Genomic DNA, 14,875 nt, shown 5'->3' on the forward strand with positions numbered 1-14,875 from the left:
TCTAATCAGAGCTTTCTCTTCCAACAAGTCAAAGGAAATAATCTGTATTTTTGTGCGTTTTAATCTTCTTTTGACCTCCAAAAATAGATGTCTGAATACCAGGACTTATGATTTCTTCTATTGTAGCCGTTGAGTGACTGGTGTTGGGAAATTCATCTCTGGTACACCACCACTGTAATCAGTCTTACCAGGGATGAGCAGGACATAGCACATCTTTATTTGAAATTGGGTTTTATTTTTGCCCTCCCTGATCCATTTATATATTGTCCTTACGAAAGCAGAGGTAGCGTGGTTGAGTTCTGTTGGCCAGAGGTTGGAATATCACAAGTCAGGAAATCTGAGGTGATTAAATACAACAAGCTTATAGTTTCCTGAGAAGTTAGTGGTCAGTCTAATGATGCACTGGAACAGGTTGCCCAAGGAGGCTGTGGATCCCCATCCCTGGAGGCATTCAAGGCCAGGCTGGATGTGGCTCTGGGCAGCCTGGTCTGCTGGTTGGCAGCTCTGCACGTAGCAGGGGGTTGAAATATGATTGTTGTGGTCCTTTTCAACCTGGGCTATTCTATGATTCTGTGATTTTAATGAGTAAGCAGAGACATAGAGAAATCAAACTGTTCACTGAAATGACTGAGGCTGGTAGTGAGTGCTAAAGCAAAAGGTGGAAGTCCAAGGGAAGCTGCGTTCAGTAGACTGAGGCAGTGTATGTTCATGGGTTTTGGGCTCACCTGTTGAAAACAGTGCAGAAGGAGATACTGAAAATTAAATTTCCAATGGTAACGACAGTGTCCTTAACATTTTAAATGCCTAGTAGACCTAGTAGGTAAGTAGGAGTAGGGGCTAATAGATATAATTTTTCACTTTATTTTTGATATGACATTATTAATAATTAATATTCAGGCTTTTGCTATATGTTTATAAACCTTTTTGTGAAAGCATTAGTATCATAAGGCTGTGGTTTCATGGTCACTTGGGGCTGACATAATCACCACTTTTAAATGAGCAGCTCTCTTGTCTGGTGTGGGCTCAGGGGATGGGAAGCCTGATTTGTGTGCTGACAATGCTCAGGAAAATGCAGCTGAAGAGAAATAGGAAACACCTAGTAAATAGGAAATAGTAAATTTCCTAGTAAATAGGGAATTTCCTAGTAGTAGGAAATAGGAAACACCTAGTAAACTCACAAATGTCTGAACATAAGTTTCTCAGTTTGCTTTTAATACCTGCTGGATAACAAGATGGCAGACTTATTTTTTTTTCCCCTTTTCAGTATCTGTGGAAGGCTAAGAAATGTGCACCTGCTGTAGGGGGCCTGCTTTGCAGGGGATTAGAACTCGTTCTCTAGAGGTCCCTTCCAGTCCCTATAATTCTGTAATTCTATGAAATATATCTCCTCATCAGGGTATTCCAGGACAGCAGATTTCCTTTGTTCTGGCCTCTGCCTGTTAGATTTTTCCTTTAGATTTTAAAGGTCTGAGAGTTATTGTTTGAAAAATACTGGTGTGATTTTTATAGTGTAACAGGAGAACAGAGTTGGTACAAATCCTGTTTTTTCTAATGTGTGGAGAAAGAGAAAATGGCATGGCACATCATAATAGCATACTAAATTCATTATTTTTTGCTTTCATTGTAATATCACCTGTTTGGTGCTTTTTGCAGCTTTATTTCAGAAGCACGCTGGCTTATCTAGTAGCTGGAGTGGAGTGGGTTTGGTTGCTGCCTTAAAATGCAAAATGGAGCAGGGCTTTTGGGTAGTAAGAGAGTTGGTTGTGACCTGCAGTTTGGATGGCAGCAGATGCCCTGTTACAGTTTTAGGTTTTATCCTGTAGAGATGGCAACAGAGCAGCCTTCCTGCTGGGCTGGCAATGCTTAAGTGGTTAATCTAGTTAATTTTCAGGCTTAGAAAAACAATGAGAAGATTGAGCACCACAGAAAACATTGCGGTCGTGTATGGATGTTCTCTGGTTGTTTGAGTACTGAGGAAAACTAAAGAAAATCCTTCTAAAAAGGATTTATTAAAAAAAAAGCCTATGAACAGGAATAAATCTGTTTTGGTAATTGCGTATAGAGGTCATTTGTTCTTGAGATGATACTCCTGATGCAGTCAGTGGGTGCAGTAAGGAGATGCTAATGCTTCATTTTCCAGAAGTAAGTGCAGAGATGAGAGAGTGTATGACGTAGCAGAGCTGCTCATCTTGATAGCAGCAGGTCCCCAGGGCTAATATATCTTCAGTCACTTAGATTAGCTGGAGAATGTTTGTTTTCAAGAAGTTTGTGGAGATTTGAGACTGCTAATCTTTCTGTTAAGTTTAGGTGTGTTGTAGCATGATTGTCTTGGCTCAGGATAGCTTTCTTTGTAAATAGAAATCTGTCTCGTATGAAGAAAAAGTCAATTACCAACTTCAATAATCTTTCAAAAGGCATTTCAAAGTGTCTCCATGTAAATACATTAAATAAACAATTTCTGCTCATGTAAATACTTGTGAAGGGAAACTGAATAGAAGTACAGGTATAAGAAGGAAATAACATTTTATTAAAATCAGTTCAAATACATTTTTTGAACTTTCAGGGAGCTTACTACTCTATCTGTATGCCTTACTGTTGCAGTTCTCCTATTTTATGCAGCTGTGCTGAACTGAACAGTTGTTACCCAACGCTACCAATTTATGTGTTACTTGTAAGATACAGAAAACTGTGAACTATGTAAAATCCACTCTATTTCAACTTGCTGATTTATCTGAATTTCTACATGCGTTCAGCTTTTAAAGAAAAATGTAATGTTGCTACCTGAGTGATTTGTCAGTGCAGTATTTTAATGTAGATTCCACCAAGGGAAACGTTAAGGGTTGAAGTGTTTCCATTCATCAAAATAATTAAGCAAACAGGGAATGCTATGTGACAAAGAACTTCATACTGATGCCATCTATTTCTGTGCTGAGGAGCCCTGGCAAAGTATTAAATTCCATTCTTTATGTTTTGCATCAAAAAGGGGCCTGTTGATGAAGTATACATAAATGACCTCTGAAGCTGGGACTTGAGCTGAAGAATCAGTGAAGTATCAGCAGATTCTAGGCACTATTATTAACTGTTTAGTTAGTATTTAGCTTACCAAATTGCAGTCAAGTATCTTCTGTGTCAGTTACAAAATGAAGAAATTTGAGTAGTCATCTACCAGATTTGGGTAGATTTACAGCATGTATAGAGTACTACTCACTTATATTTCATTTTTTTTTTTTTTAAATGATCTTTTAGCTGTGCTGATTTTGGTGTCCTAACAACACATTTCTTTTTTAGGAAATAAAGCCTCAAAGCCATTACAACCATGGATACAGTGAATCTCTTGGACGAAAAAGCCACATTGATGATTACAGCACTTGGGACATTGTCAAAGCCACACAGTAAGCTTATTTTTGAGCTTTAGATTTGTCTTTCTGTGTTAGTTGAATAGTATTTTTTAACGTGAAGGCAGTTCAAGGCTGACTGTATTTGTGTATATAGTAATGCAAGATCTTGTAAATGAACTGTATTGTTTTAGATCTGTAAGCGCTGTGTGAAGCATTGGCGTTAACTGTAAATACAGGTGGTTGCTGGGAGGATTGTTGGAAAAGAAAGCAATTTTTTCATGTTTGTGCTGGAGTTTATTTTCTCTAACTGACGATTAAAAGGTAGGTGGGCAACATGTTGATAAGCAGACATGAGGATTTCCTTCATTTCTTGGCATCATTTGTAGGTTCAAATATGTTACGTACAGATGAATTCTGTTTCTTATTTGGCAGTTTCAACACTGCTATGAAACTGAGTTATTGTTAAGAGAAAGGACTGTAAGAATAAATGGAGAGAAAATCTAACTTACAATTATTTTCTTAGTGCAGATTATACAGATTTGTCTTCTGTAAAGTCCTGTAATAGTTCTCATTTGCAAGACATTCTGAAGAATTGTCATTGAGCTACCTTTCAACTTTCCATTATTTACTGTTCAGAAACTACCAACATCACTTCCATCTATCTTCTTCAGTTAGCTGAAAACATGATAGTTTTACAAAAAGAAGTCTTACATTATTTTGAATGCCTGCATGATTATGTATATTGCCAAGCTATTTGCCTCTTACGTATATTTTTATATACATTTCCATTTATTTCCTAAAAATTATTTTTAATTAGTACATTTGCAGCTCATTTCCTGACTTATGCCACATTTAGGTGTAGATGCTTTCCTTCACTTTCTGAATGGATGGGAATTTTTTAACTTCCTGATATAGACACTGAAACATAGAAACTTACGATTGTAACTCTAAAGATTTAAATAGTAATACTAACCTATAATCCTCTTAGCAGGGGATTCCTTGAAATGAAACCATTGGAATAACATGAAACAAGGTGCTTCTTAAAGACATGGGACTGTGACAGCAGAAGTGATGATTTTGCAAGTTACTTTCTTCTGTTTTTCTGAGCTCATTATATGCTTGAAAACCTAAAACACATTTGTTATTATCGATTAAATTTAGGTTGATCTGTGCTTACAGCTAATGGGTTTTAATTCTTTTCTGGTCTCTTCTAACATACAACTGATAGGCCTGTTAATTGTTATGCTCCTTCACAGTACTGGTGTGATGAGATTGGTGAGATGTCTACATATGCAGACTGGGGGATGAAGCACTGGTGAGCCACTCACCAAGTAGAACATGAGTCAGCAGTGAGCCCAGGCAGCCAGGAAGGCCAGCCATGACCTGGGATGCATCAAGCACAGCATCACCAGCAGACCAACAGAAGTGACTGTTCTGTTCTTCACTGCACTGGTGTGTGCTCATCTTGAGTACTGTGTGCAGTTTTGGGAGACAGAGAACCTCCAAAGGAGGGATGCAAAGATGAAGAGTTTAGAGGGGAGGATGTATCAAGAGCAGCTGAAGTTCCTTGGTTTGTATAGCCCCGAGTAGAGGAGACTGAAGGAAGAACTCATTGCAGCCTATAGCTTTTCAGAAGGGGAGCAGAGGGGCAGCACTGATCTATCTGAACTCTGGTGGTGGTGATGGGACCTGAGGGGGTGGCATGGAGCTGCATCTGGGGAGGGTTAGGTTGGGTGTTACTTAAAGGTTCTCACTAGAGGGTAGTCGGGTACTGGAACAGGCTGCCCAGGGCAGTGGTCATGGTGCTGAGCTTGCCAGAGTTCAGGAAGCATCTGGACAATGAATTCAGTCGTGGTCTGATTTTTTTTTTCAGGTGGTCTTGTGTTGTACCAGGAGTTGGACTTGATGATCCTTATGGGTCACCTCCAATTCAGTGTATTCTACTATTCTATGTTCTCTTACCTGCAAGAGAGGACTCTGTTTGCCATCGTAGCTCAGGGATAGGTGGCTGTCAGCATGGGTGTATGATCGAGTTATGTTAGTAGTACTCCATGGAAACAATCGGACTAGAGGGAAACCTCACCTCTACTTTGTTTTCACTGGGTTAAGTTTTTACAGCAGTTTGAAAGCCCTGTTACATAAAATGTGGGAAACTCTGAAGTTTAAGACAGAAAATAAGCTTACCAAGTATTGTAAGGCTTGGAATAACATAAAGCTGCTACTACATTAACTCCGTGATAACTTATCAGCAACAACAAAGTCTTTAGAAATACGGTGTCCGCATTAGTATTGAAAGTGAAGTTTCACTTGATGAGCAGCTATTGGGAAGAGGTGCAGCACTGATATTAAAATGAGCAGTGTAGTAACTTTAGTAGAAATATAACCTCTCTTACTTGAATGAAAATAGATGACCTTATCTTCTAGCGCTTGTCCTCAAAACTCATTGTTCATTTTGATTAAAATAAGTGGTTTAGTTTACTTTTCAGTTCATTGCTAATGTAAGTTAGATGCCACAAAAAGCTTTGCTAAAAAGTAAAAATACAAAAGAATGCTTATCTGTCTTCTAGACCTTCTCTAACTAAATCAGTAAGTTCAAGGAAAAGGTAGCAAAACAGAATAGGATTTATTTTCATTCTTCTAAGTTCTGGTGGTGGTTTGTTGGCTTTTTTGTGGTTTTTTTTCTTTGTTTTCATTTCAGTGTTTTCCATTGAATGCATATCATTCAATGTAAGTTGGCAGCACATTTTTTTTTTTTTTCCCCTTTCAGAACATTTTCAACCTCCCCTAGAAGAATGTTATGATTTTCATAGCATGATAACATTGAATGATAGTTGGGGTGCTTACTGTTAGTGAAAGAATTTCAATTGGTCTCAGGACTGATTGGATAGCTAATTATAATACGGTTGCATGTCTTACTCTTTCTTTTTAAAACAAAATAAAAACCCACAATGCTTCAAAAGACAAATATGTCGTCCGAAATATTTGACGTTTAAAGTAAGACTGTTGAAACTGTAGGCTTCTTGACAGATGGAAGGTGCATTTCAGTGTAGAGTAGAACTGTTGGCTCTCAAGTTTGTGATAATCCATGGAGAAAGCAGTCACAACTTCTGAGTAGCTAGTCAGTTATTTAACTTATTGTCAGTCGTTGTTGTTCATGCTGTTTTTCATGTACTGCACTATTAAAAGTTTCTGCTGTGAAATCAGCTGTTTGTTATTGTACAAAATTGAAATGAGAAACAGCTCCTTAAACTACAAAGTTGATTAAAAAAATGAATAAAAATGTTTTAGTTTCTCTGTATTCTATATATGCTGTTTGTAAAATTTGACTTTAAAATGTTGACTTTCTTGACTCTTAACTACAGAGAAATGAAAGTGTTAGTAAATTCAGCAGGTGAAAATGAGAGCTTGCAAACTCTACATGCTTTTCCAGAAGAATTTTTATTCTTTGCCATCCGTCTCCTGCTGGAATGTTCATGTGCTTTATCCTACTTTATAGTTTGGACACTTATTCATTTAATGTGCTTATGCACTGAACTACACAATCTGATAACCTCTTAGATCATCGAAGTTTGGTATAGGAAAGAACTGTTCAGTCAGTATTCTCATTGCAAAGAGGACTGTGTTTCTCCTGTTACATTCCTCCTCAGATCTTGCCTAGAAGTGGATCTATTGATTTACCAGCAGAATACTTTCCTTGTTTTGCAGAAACTTCTGCTGAGGTAAAAATGATAGCAGCTGGTTTTTACACACATCAATAAGAAGGGGCATTTTTCACTGGAATGTTATAACATGTCCGAAGACATCTAGTTAGAGTTAATAGACAAGATACTGGTACTTTTTCCGTCTCTTATGTTAAGCACCTGCATCATTCAAGACTGGAGTTAACTTTGAATGTGACTTAAAGGAGGTACCATGTTAATGTAGTGACTTCAAGTTGATTGCTGACTGTTTAAAATTGGTCAAGCCATGAAGCTACAGAAAGGTAGGTATTGTTCACAGATCGAGACGTATATGGTGGGTTATGACTAGAACCACCTCGGAGACAATTTAATTCAGCTATGCTGGAAGTGTGTTAAATAATATTCTGAACATTAGTGTTAAACATTAACGATATTAAGAACTACTTTCCTGGGTTCTGCAAGATTGATTCCTTGTGCCCCAAGTATGATTTTCCTATTGCAAGATTAACTTTCTCTTAGTTTTAGTTTTAGTGTGGTGCAATGCTTGCAGAATCTGTGCTGAAGCTTCCTGGGGAAAAAAGAAAGTTGGATATATTTAAGAACATTCATAGTATACTTAAGAAAGAAAAAAAAATCCTCCAGAATAGTGGGAATTGGTGAGGGCTGGCCAATGTTACAAATACCACTGTTATTTTCAACCATTCAGAGGACAGGATGGGCAGACTTTGACAGCGGCATGCATGCGCTTTACCTGCTTGTTGTTTTAGCCTGTGGGGTTTTTTTTATGTGTATATACCCATACAATTTTCAGCAATATAGTCAAAGGTCAAGTGGAAGGGTGTGAATTTCCTGTTCTGTAAACCAATTAGCAATATAACTACAACTGCCTACCCGCTCTGAGACTTCGGAATGCATGCAACAACTGAATTTCTCATTTCTCAACATCATTGTTTGTGGTTCATTAAGCAGCTCTTGAGTTTGCTAAGGAGCAGCTTTGCTGTTGAAAACAAAGCTGCCTTTCTGTTTCACATATTCCTATATTGTTTGTGTGTTAATAACTGCCATCATTCATGGAACGAGACTTGAAAAGATTAAGGGGAAAAAATGATCGTTTTGTTACTAATTGCATTTCCAGCTAAAATAGCTTTGATTGAATTTGCAGAGATGGCAAGATGAGGGAGTAAACTCTTGGCTTGGCATAGTGATGAGTTCTCTGAAAAGAGATTCCTTGCTAGTATTGTGTACTTTGTGTTGATCTTATGGCAAAGCTGGCAGTGTCTGTTTCTAAAACTGTGCTTGCCGACGAAAATGGATTCCATATTTAAAATGGAAAGGGATTCTACAATACTATTTTTGAAATGAGTTTCAGTTGAATTTAGATATCTTTGACTTATGAAAAATGAGATACTACATTAGTTACTGCTGACATTAGACTGTAATAACGAAATGAGCTTACACAATGTTATTCTTGCTCTAGAAGAGCTAGTCAGATTTTTCCCAAGAACAAGACAAGCTTAGTAATATACTTTCATAATTACACTCCATTGGTATTTACAAATATCATCCTCTAGAATTCACCCAAGCGCAGAATTTGTTATATTGATGTACAAACCTCTTGTGGGATTTGAATTTTTTTTCCTCCTTCCTCTTTCTTGAAAGGAATTGCCAGAACAGGTTGTTCAGAGAGATTGGGGATGCCCCATCACTGGGAGTGTTTAAGGATGGGTTGGGTGGGGCTGTGGGCAACCTGGTCTGGTTGTTGATGTAATGGCTGGCAACCCCACCTGTGGAAGGGAGGTTGGGACTTGATGATCCTTGAGATCCTTTCCAACTCGAGCCATTCTGTACTCCTTTATAGCTACATTAGGAGTGTAGTGAGTATAATGTGCATTTTGTAATCTAACAGTGTGTCATGAACTTTTGCAGAAGATAGTGCCAAGTCAACTGCAGCAAACTGATGAAAGAAGACTAGCTGTTACGTAAGAGAGGGGTGCTGTGCTTCTAGGGCAGAGCTCAAGAGGCCAGAACTGCATCAAATTCACTGTTTTCTTGTGGAGAGCATGCTTTTTCATGGAACAGGAATGAATTGCTGTAAATTGATCTTTTCTGCCTGGTGATTTTTGTATGTTTAGAACCTTATGACCTCTTGTGACAATAAACTATAGAGTTACTAAATCACACCTCACATTAAATCTTTTATAATCAGTTACAACCTCTGAACGTTGTAAAATGTCAGTGTGAGATAAGCAGCTCTGGGAAATTCCTAAAGCACGTTGAAGACTATTTCCTGTTACAAGTACTTAGTGAGCTAACCAGGAAAGGTGCCTTCCTACATCTGCTGTTTGAGAATAGAGAAGGCCTTATGGGAGATACGAAGGTAGTTGGCTGTCTTGGTCACACTGATTGTGAAATAGTTGAGCTCAAAGTTTTTGGTGTAATGAGAAAAGAAATCAGTTGAGTTGCCACCCATTTTAAGAGAGCAAGCTTGAAACTGGTTGAGGAATTAGCTGTCAGTGTGCCTTAGGAATCATGCCCAGTGGGTTTGCAGGTCTCTTAGAGGATTGCATTTCAAGAACCAGCTTTTAAAAGCCCAGCGGTTTGCAATCCCACTCTGCCACAAATGAAGCAAGTGGGGTAAAAGACTGGTTTGACTGAATGGGGAACTCTTAGAACAAGGGCAGCAGAAGAAAATATATATCTGGAAGCAAGGTCTTGCTTCACAGGGGCAGTACAGTGCTGTACTTTACCTCTTCTGGGAGAAAACAAAAAAAAGCCGGAGCTCAACTTGTCAGTATAATGTCAGACAGTGAAAAAAGACAAGGTCTGAAGAAAACATTGGACTGATACTTGATGGTCACCTAGGAAGTAAGGATGAGTAAAAGGCAGAGGCATTTAATGCATTTTTTTTTAGGTTTTTTTTGTACTTCAGTGTTTAACATTAATGACTTGGGCTGCCTGGTCCTCTGTGCTGGAAGACCGTGGGAGAGAAACAACTTTTCAGCTGCAAGGGACCATCAGTTGAACGTTCATGGGATCTGATGAGATTCACCCCATAGTATTGAAGGAGTTAGTGATGTTTTATAGCTGGATCCCTCTCAATGATTTACTGCAGCTCTTTGTAGGCTGGGGAGGTTCCCACTGACTGGAAGTGTTCCCTTCCAACTGCCCTATTCAATTCTACGTACTGCCCTTACAACCAGAATTAGCTATCTTGCTTTCAGAAGCTCTGCTATCACCCCTCTGGCTGTTTTTTCACTAATCTTCATTTTTGGCTGATTTGCCTGTGGTTACCATAAACCTTTTTCAGTGGTGCTTTTGACTGCATGAACATCCAGGAATTGTGTCTTAACCCATTTGAGCAATCACTTGTCAGGTCCCATTTTTGATCTAGACTTGAACTTCAAAGATTGGCCAGACTAAGAACCTTCTTGATTTTCTTGGCAGGTGTCTTTACACGTGTCTGAGTATGTGTTCTAACTGATTGCATACTTCTGAGTCTTCATAAACCACGCTGTCCTTCCGTGCACCTCCTTCTCCCCCCACCTGATTGAAAACAAAGATTTATTGTCCACATTATTCGTGGCATAGCTGCTTTTCTGCTAGGTCTGAGGAATCAAGCTGTATCTGGTTGCAATTAGTATGTGTGGCAGGCAGTGATCTTTGTCCTGTTCCTTGGCAAAGCTTTCGAAAGATTAGAGAAATGGCAGTAGTATCTTGTTTTTTATGATTTCCAGTGTAACTTTCCAGAGGAGTTGAGAACAGCATACTTTAGTAGGTTCTGTCTAGTACTTCTTTTTAATACTTCTTTTTTAATACTGTCCAGCTGTGGGCTTGGAAAGTGTTACTGGCTTTGACTTGAGTCAATTGAAATGTCACTGTGGCATTACGGTCTGGGTTGAAGATCCATTCAACTGCATTAAAAAAAAAAAGTAAGAATGGTAATTACCCTAAGAAAAAATGTCTAAACAATAGTTAAACTGGCTGACTTAAGAAGAGCAAAGAGGCCTTCTGTTGTCTAAGTATGTGTCATCTCTAGAAAGGAAAATGTAGAAGCAGCATAAGGAAAATGTACTTAAATTCCAGCTTTGGGAGGATGTTAAACTTCTGCTTCAGCAGAAGTCAGATATTGCATGGAGAGAAAGGTTTGGACTTGATTCCAGGTTTTGCTTTTGACTTGGGAAATCCCTGTGGGTTATACAAACATTCCAGTGTAGTCTCTACAAGCCTTACTACATTGCTTTTATTGCCACTAAGAACAGGACAAATATTTAATATTAGAGTTAGGTGCTCTTTGTTTGTTATCTAAGAAGACAAAATGGTAAATGTCTGAAATATGTTTGTTATGCTTATAGCTGATCTGATGATCTTGTTACCTGCTGTACTGATTTTTTTGGAAGGTATTTTCATATTGGTTGGTCTAATTATTGAGGCCTTCCAGAGATGGAAAGGAAGGAAAATGGGCATGTGAGAAACAAATACAGGAGAGTTCCTGGGAGGAGTTTTATTTCACCCTTCTTACTGATGTGTATTTCACCGTGTTCTGCTCTATAGTTTCCTGTGGAGAGAAGTCCTTCGTAAAGTCTTGAGTTGGTTCATGTAACTTCGACAAGTGGAAAGCTGTTGCTGCAACAGATCTGCGTTCACTTAGAAACTGAATATTTCTGCTTCATTTCCATTTTGTTGAAGATAGAGTATCATAATCATTATGGTGTTTGTCTAATTCATTTTTTCCCAAGATAACAGCTTTGAAAATAATATTTTCTTCTTCAAGGTATGGAATATATGAACGATGTAGAGAGTTGGTGGAAGCAGGTTATGATGTGCGACAACCGGATAAAGAAAATGTGACACTTCTCCACTGGGCTGCAATCAACAACAGGATAGATCTGGTGAAGTATGTACTATATATAAGGATTTATATAAACTAATTACATTTTTTAAAATGCTGATTTCATTTTTTTTAAAGACCATTAGGTGCAGTGGCTACTTCCAAGAAACATGTTGTCTAGTGAGCTTGGTATCACATAGGCGATGTTTAGGTCTAAGTGACCTGCTCTTGCAATAGCAGATCTCAGTGCCCATCTTACTAGCTGTGGACTATTTTAGGTCATCCCGACGAAGGAGTTTAGCAGTTTGTATGTGGACAGTGCAAACCTGGAATTAGGCTTCCCTTGTTTCTTTATGTTCTTCTGTTGCAAAACTAGGGGTTCAGCCTAGGTAGGTGTGAAGTCCATGGATGCTTTGTAATGAAAACTACGGAACCCTTTTTTATTTCTACAGGATCAGGGAAAAGTGTTCCATAAGTGTCAGACATCTATAATGTACTTCTGTTTAAATGACTGCACTGATTTTTTTTGTTTGTTTTTTGACTCAATGTTATGAAAAGGCAAAATTAGCCATATACCTCTACAGTTATCTAGTGACTGACATCATCAGATGCTGCCTTTAATATTCTCCAGACAAGGATCTATCTGTCTTCTGCTTTTCCTCTTTCTGCCAACAGCAACTGCATGCACTTTAATTCCACAGCTACTGAATCCAAGCATAGGCAGTTGTCAAGTGCTTGGCCAAGACTTAGTGATTCTAATGTGGAAATCACTGGAAGTATTTTCTTCCTAAGCCAACCTATTAGAAGATCTGCTTGCTTTGAACGTAAGTAGTTTGCTTAAAGAAGACTTGCACACCTGGCATGGAGTTCTGAATGACTCAAGGAGAGTCGAATCATTTAGTTTCTCCTTTCAATAACATTCTCACCAAGCACAAAATTGGGAGATTTACCTAGGCAAGATCAAGTTATTTGATTAGTTTTGCAAAAAACTCACCATCTATGTATATGAAGTAGAGTGATAAACCTCAACTTAGTCTAGAACACCCTTAAATAAACATAAGTTATTTCACTGCACCATCTGGCAGGAGACAGTCGCCTTATCTTTTCCTTGTTGTCAAACTGTAAGTTTGTCATTCTAAATAAAATGTACTAGCCAACAAGCAATGCTGCTGCTCAGTAAAATCTGAACATATTCTGCATTTCTGCAGGGACTACTGTTTGAAAGGAGACAATCTGTTTAATGTTCACCTCCCTATGAGTGGCTGTCACATCAGTGAGATGGATCCAGGCTTTGCCTGCAAATTTCTGTGTTGTCTTCTTCTCTAGACAGATTGTCTTGGAAGCTTCTTCCCCAAATGGACTAAATCTGCTTCTTGGTGTCTTTCTGAAATTTATATGTTGGTGTCTGAATCTTGCTTCACAATGAAATGAAGTCCCTATAGCTTATGTAAGCTTTGTCTATTCACTTACATAGGACCAGGTCTTTCAAAAAATCCTGCTTGTTCTCGTTGAATTGTCCAAAAGCTTCAGCAGGGAGATACTGCAGATTTGTTCCTTTGATGTCAAAAAGCAGTGAAGTGGACTGTACTGCATTGGTCAGGGTTAGATAACCTGTTTGTCTGACACTGGCAAGTCTTTATATCTGATACCTTTAAACCTGCTGTGTAAAGGACTCTGCCTTTTAGCATGGATATTGTTAGCTAATGCATTTTTCAGTTACTCTTTCTGTAAGTATCCTCTGGACTCTTTGAAGCTTCAATCTGAGAATTGATAAGCACTTGAGCAAAAGAAGGTAGTTGCTTTGAGTAATGGTTTTCAGACTGTTATGTTTGTTGTCCTCCTTGCCATCTGCCTTGAAATACATACAGAAAATTGAGGAGTGAGAAACTCTATGCTGAGGATTTTGAAAAACGGTTTGTGTGGGTAGAAGGGTAGGGTTCTCATAGACCTTGAAGGTATTATGCAAGCAAGAAGTCTGCAGGCACAGGTACTTGAAATGTGCAGGCACTTAGAAATCTGTAGGTAGGTGGCACTTTTCAAAAATCTATTAGTTGTAACTCTTTGCCATTGGCACTTATGGTACTGAATGAAGAATCCGTGTTCTCAGCCTTACCAGAAAACTGTTTTCTAAAAAACATGAGTTTTTGTAATATACGCATTTTCTTTCACAAAGGAAAAATAATACTGCTGGTTTTGTGTGCCAAATAAAACAGCAAGGAAAGCAGTTTGCAGAAACATTACAAATGACTATGAATATGAGTTGCTACAGTTAAATAACGGATTACTTACTGTGTTCTTACAAGTAGCTTGTCTGTTTTAAAATGTTCTGGAAGAAGAAATGAATTTTAGGCTGTCGTTTTAAAGTATTTTTAAAGTACTCAAATGTTTCTGTTCTTTATTTAATATTGTACTTCAACAGAGAAAAGTGTAAAATCTTAAGACTTGGTTTAAAATGTAGCTTGAGCAGTGACATTAGCAGGGCTGTTCCAGTGGTGATGATACGTGCTGTGAGATGAATTACATATAGCTTTGTCATCTTTGCCAAATTTCTCTAAGTATGCTAGTCTTCTAGCAGCATTTCTTTTACTATTAATTCAGAATTACTTTTTATCCTAGTGAGCACCCCAACAAATTTAGAAGAAACTTTTATTTTTTTTTTTTAAAGATACTTATATGGTGGCATGGTTTTTATTAATATACATAGCAATTATTATGTTTTGCTTTAGAACCTAGGTAAGAATGAGCAGCAAGCTTAATATACAGGAAGAGGTATACCTATTCTCCTTACCCATATCAAAAAGGCAAAAAATTGATCTCTGAAAAGGAAGTTTAAATGAAGACATGGTGTTTTCCATAATGTTGAACAACATGCCTACTGTGTGTCCTTTCTTTTGAAACAAGATGGGCATTGAAACAAGATTAACATTTACTGTTTTTTTGTCGTACAGATACTATATATCAAAAGGTGCAATCGTCGATCAGCTTGGAGGAGATTTAAATTCTACACCACTCCACTGGGCAACAAGGTG

The 14,875-nt window shown here is 38.1% G+C and overlaps 1 protein-coding gene across 1 annotated transcript in view; it reads left to right on the plus strand.

Annotated features, from left to right (window-relative positions):
* Positions 1 to 14,875, plus strand: part of ZDHHC17 (zinc finger DHHC-type palmitoyltransferase 17) — a 63,155-nt gene that overhangs the window by 11,912 nt on the left and 36,368 nt on the right. The window contains exons 2-4 of the mRNA XM_042890139.1: positions 3,289 to 3,392; positions 11,790 to 11,912; positions 14,795 to 14,872. Coding sequence (XP_042746073.1) covers positions 3,289 to 3,392; positions 11,790 to 11,912; positions 14,795 to 14,872 — 305 coding nt within the window. The remainder of the gene's footprint in view (positions 1 to 3,288; positions 3,393 to 11,789; positions 11,913 to 14,794; positions 14,873 to 14,875) is intronic.

The sequence above is a fragment of the Lagopus leucura genome, unplaced genomic scaffold, assembly GCF_019238085.1.
Source record: "Lagopus leucura isolate 7727_CA_CO unplaced genomic scaffold, USGS_WTPT01 Super-Scaffold_100159, whole genome shotgun sequence".
Classification (NCBI taxonomy): Eukaryota; Metazoa; Chordata; class Aves; order Galliformes; family Phasianidae; genus Lagopus; species Lagopus leucura.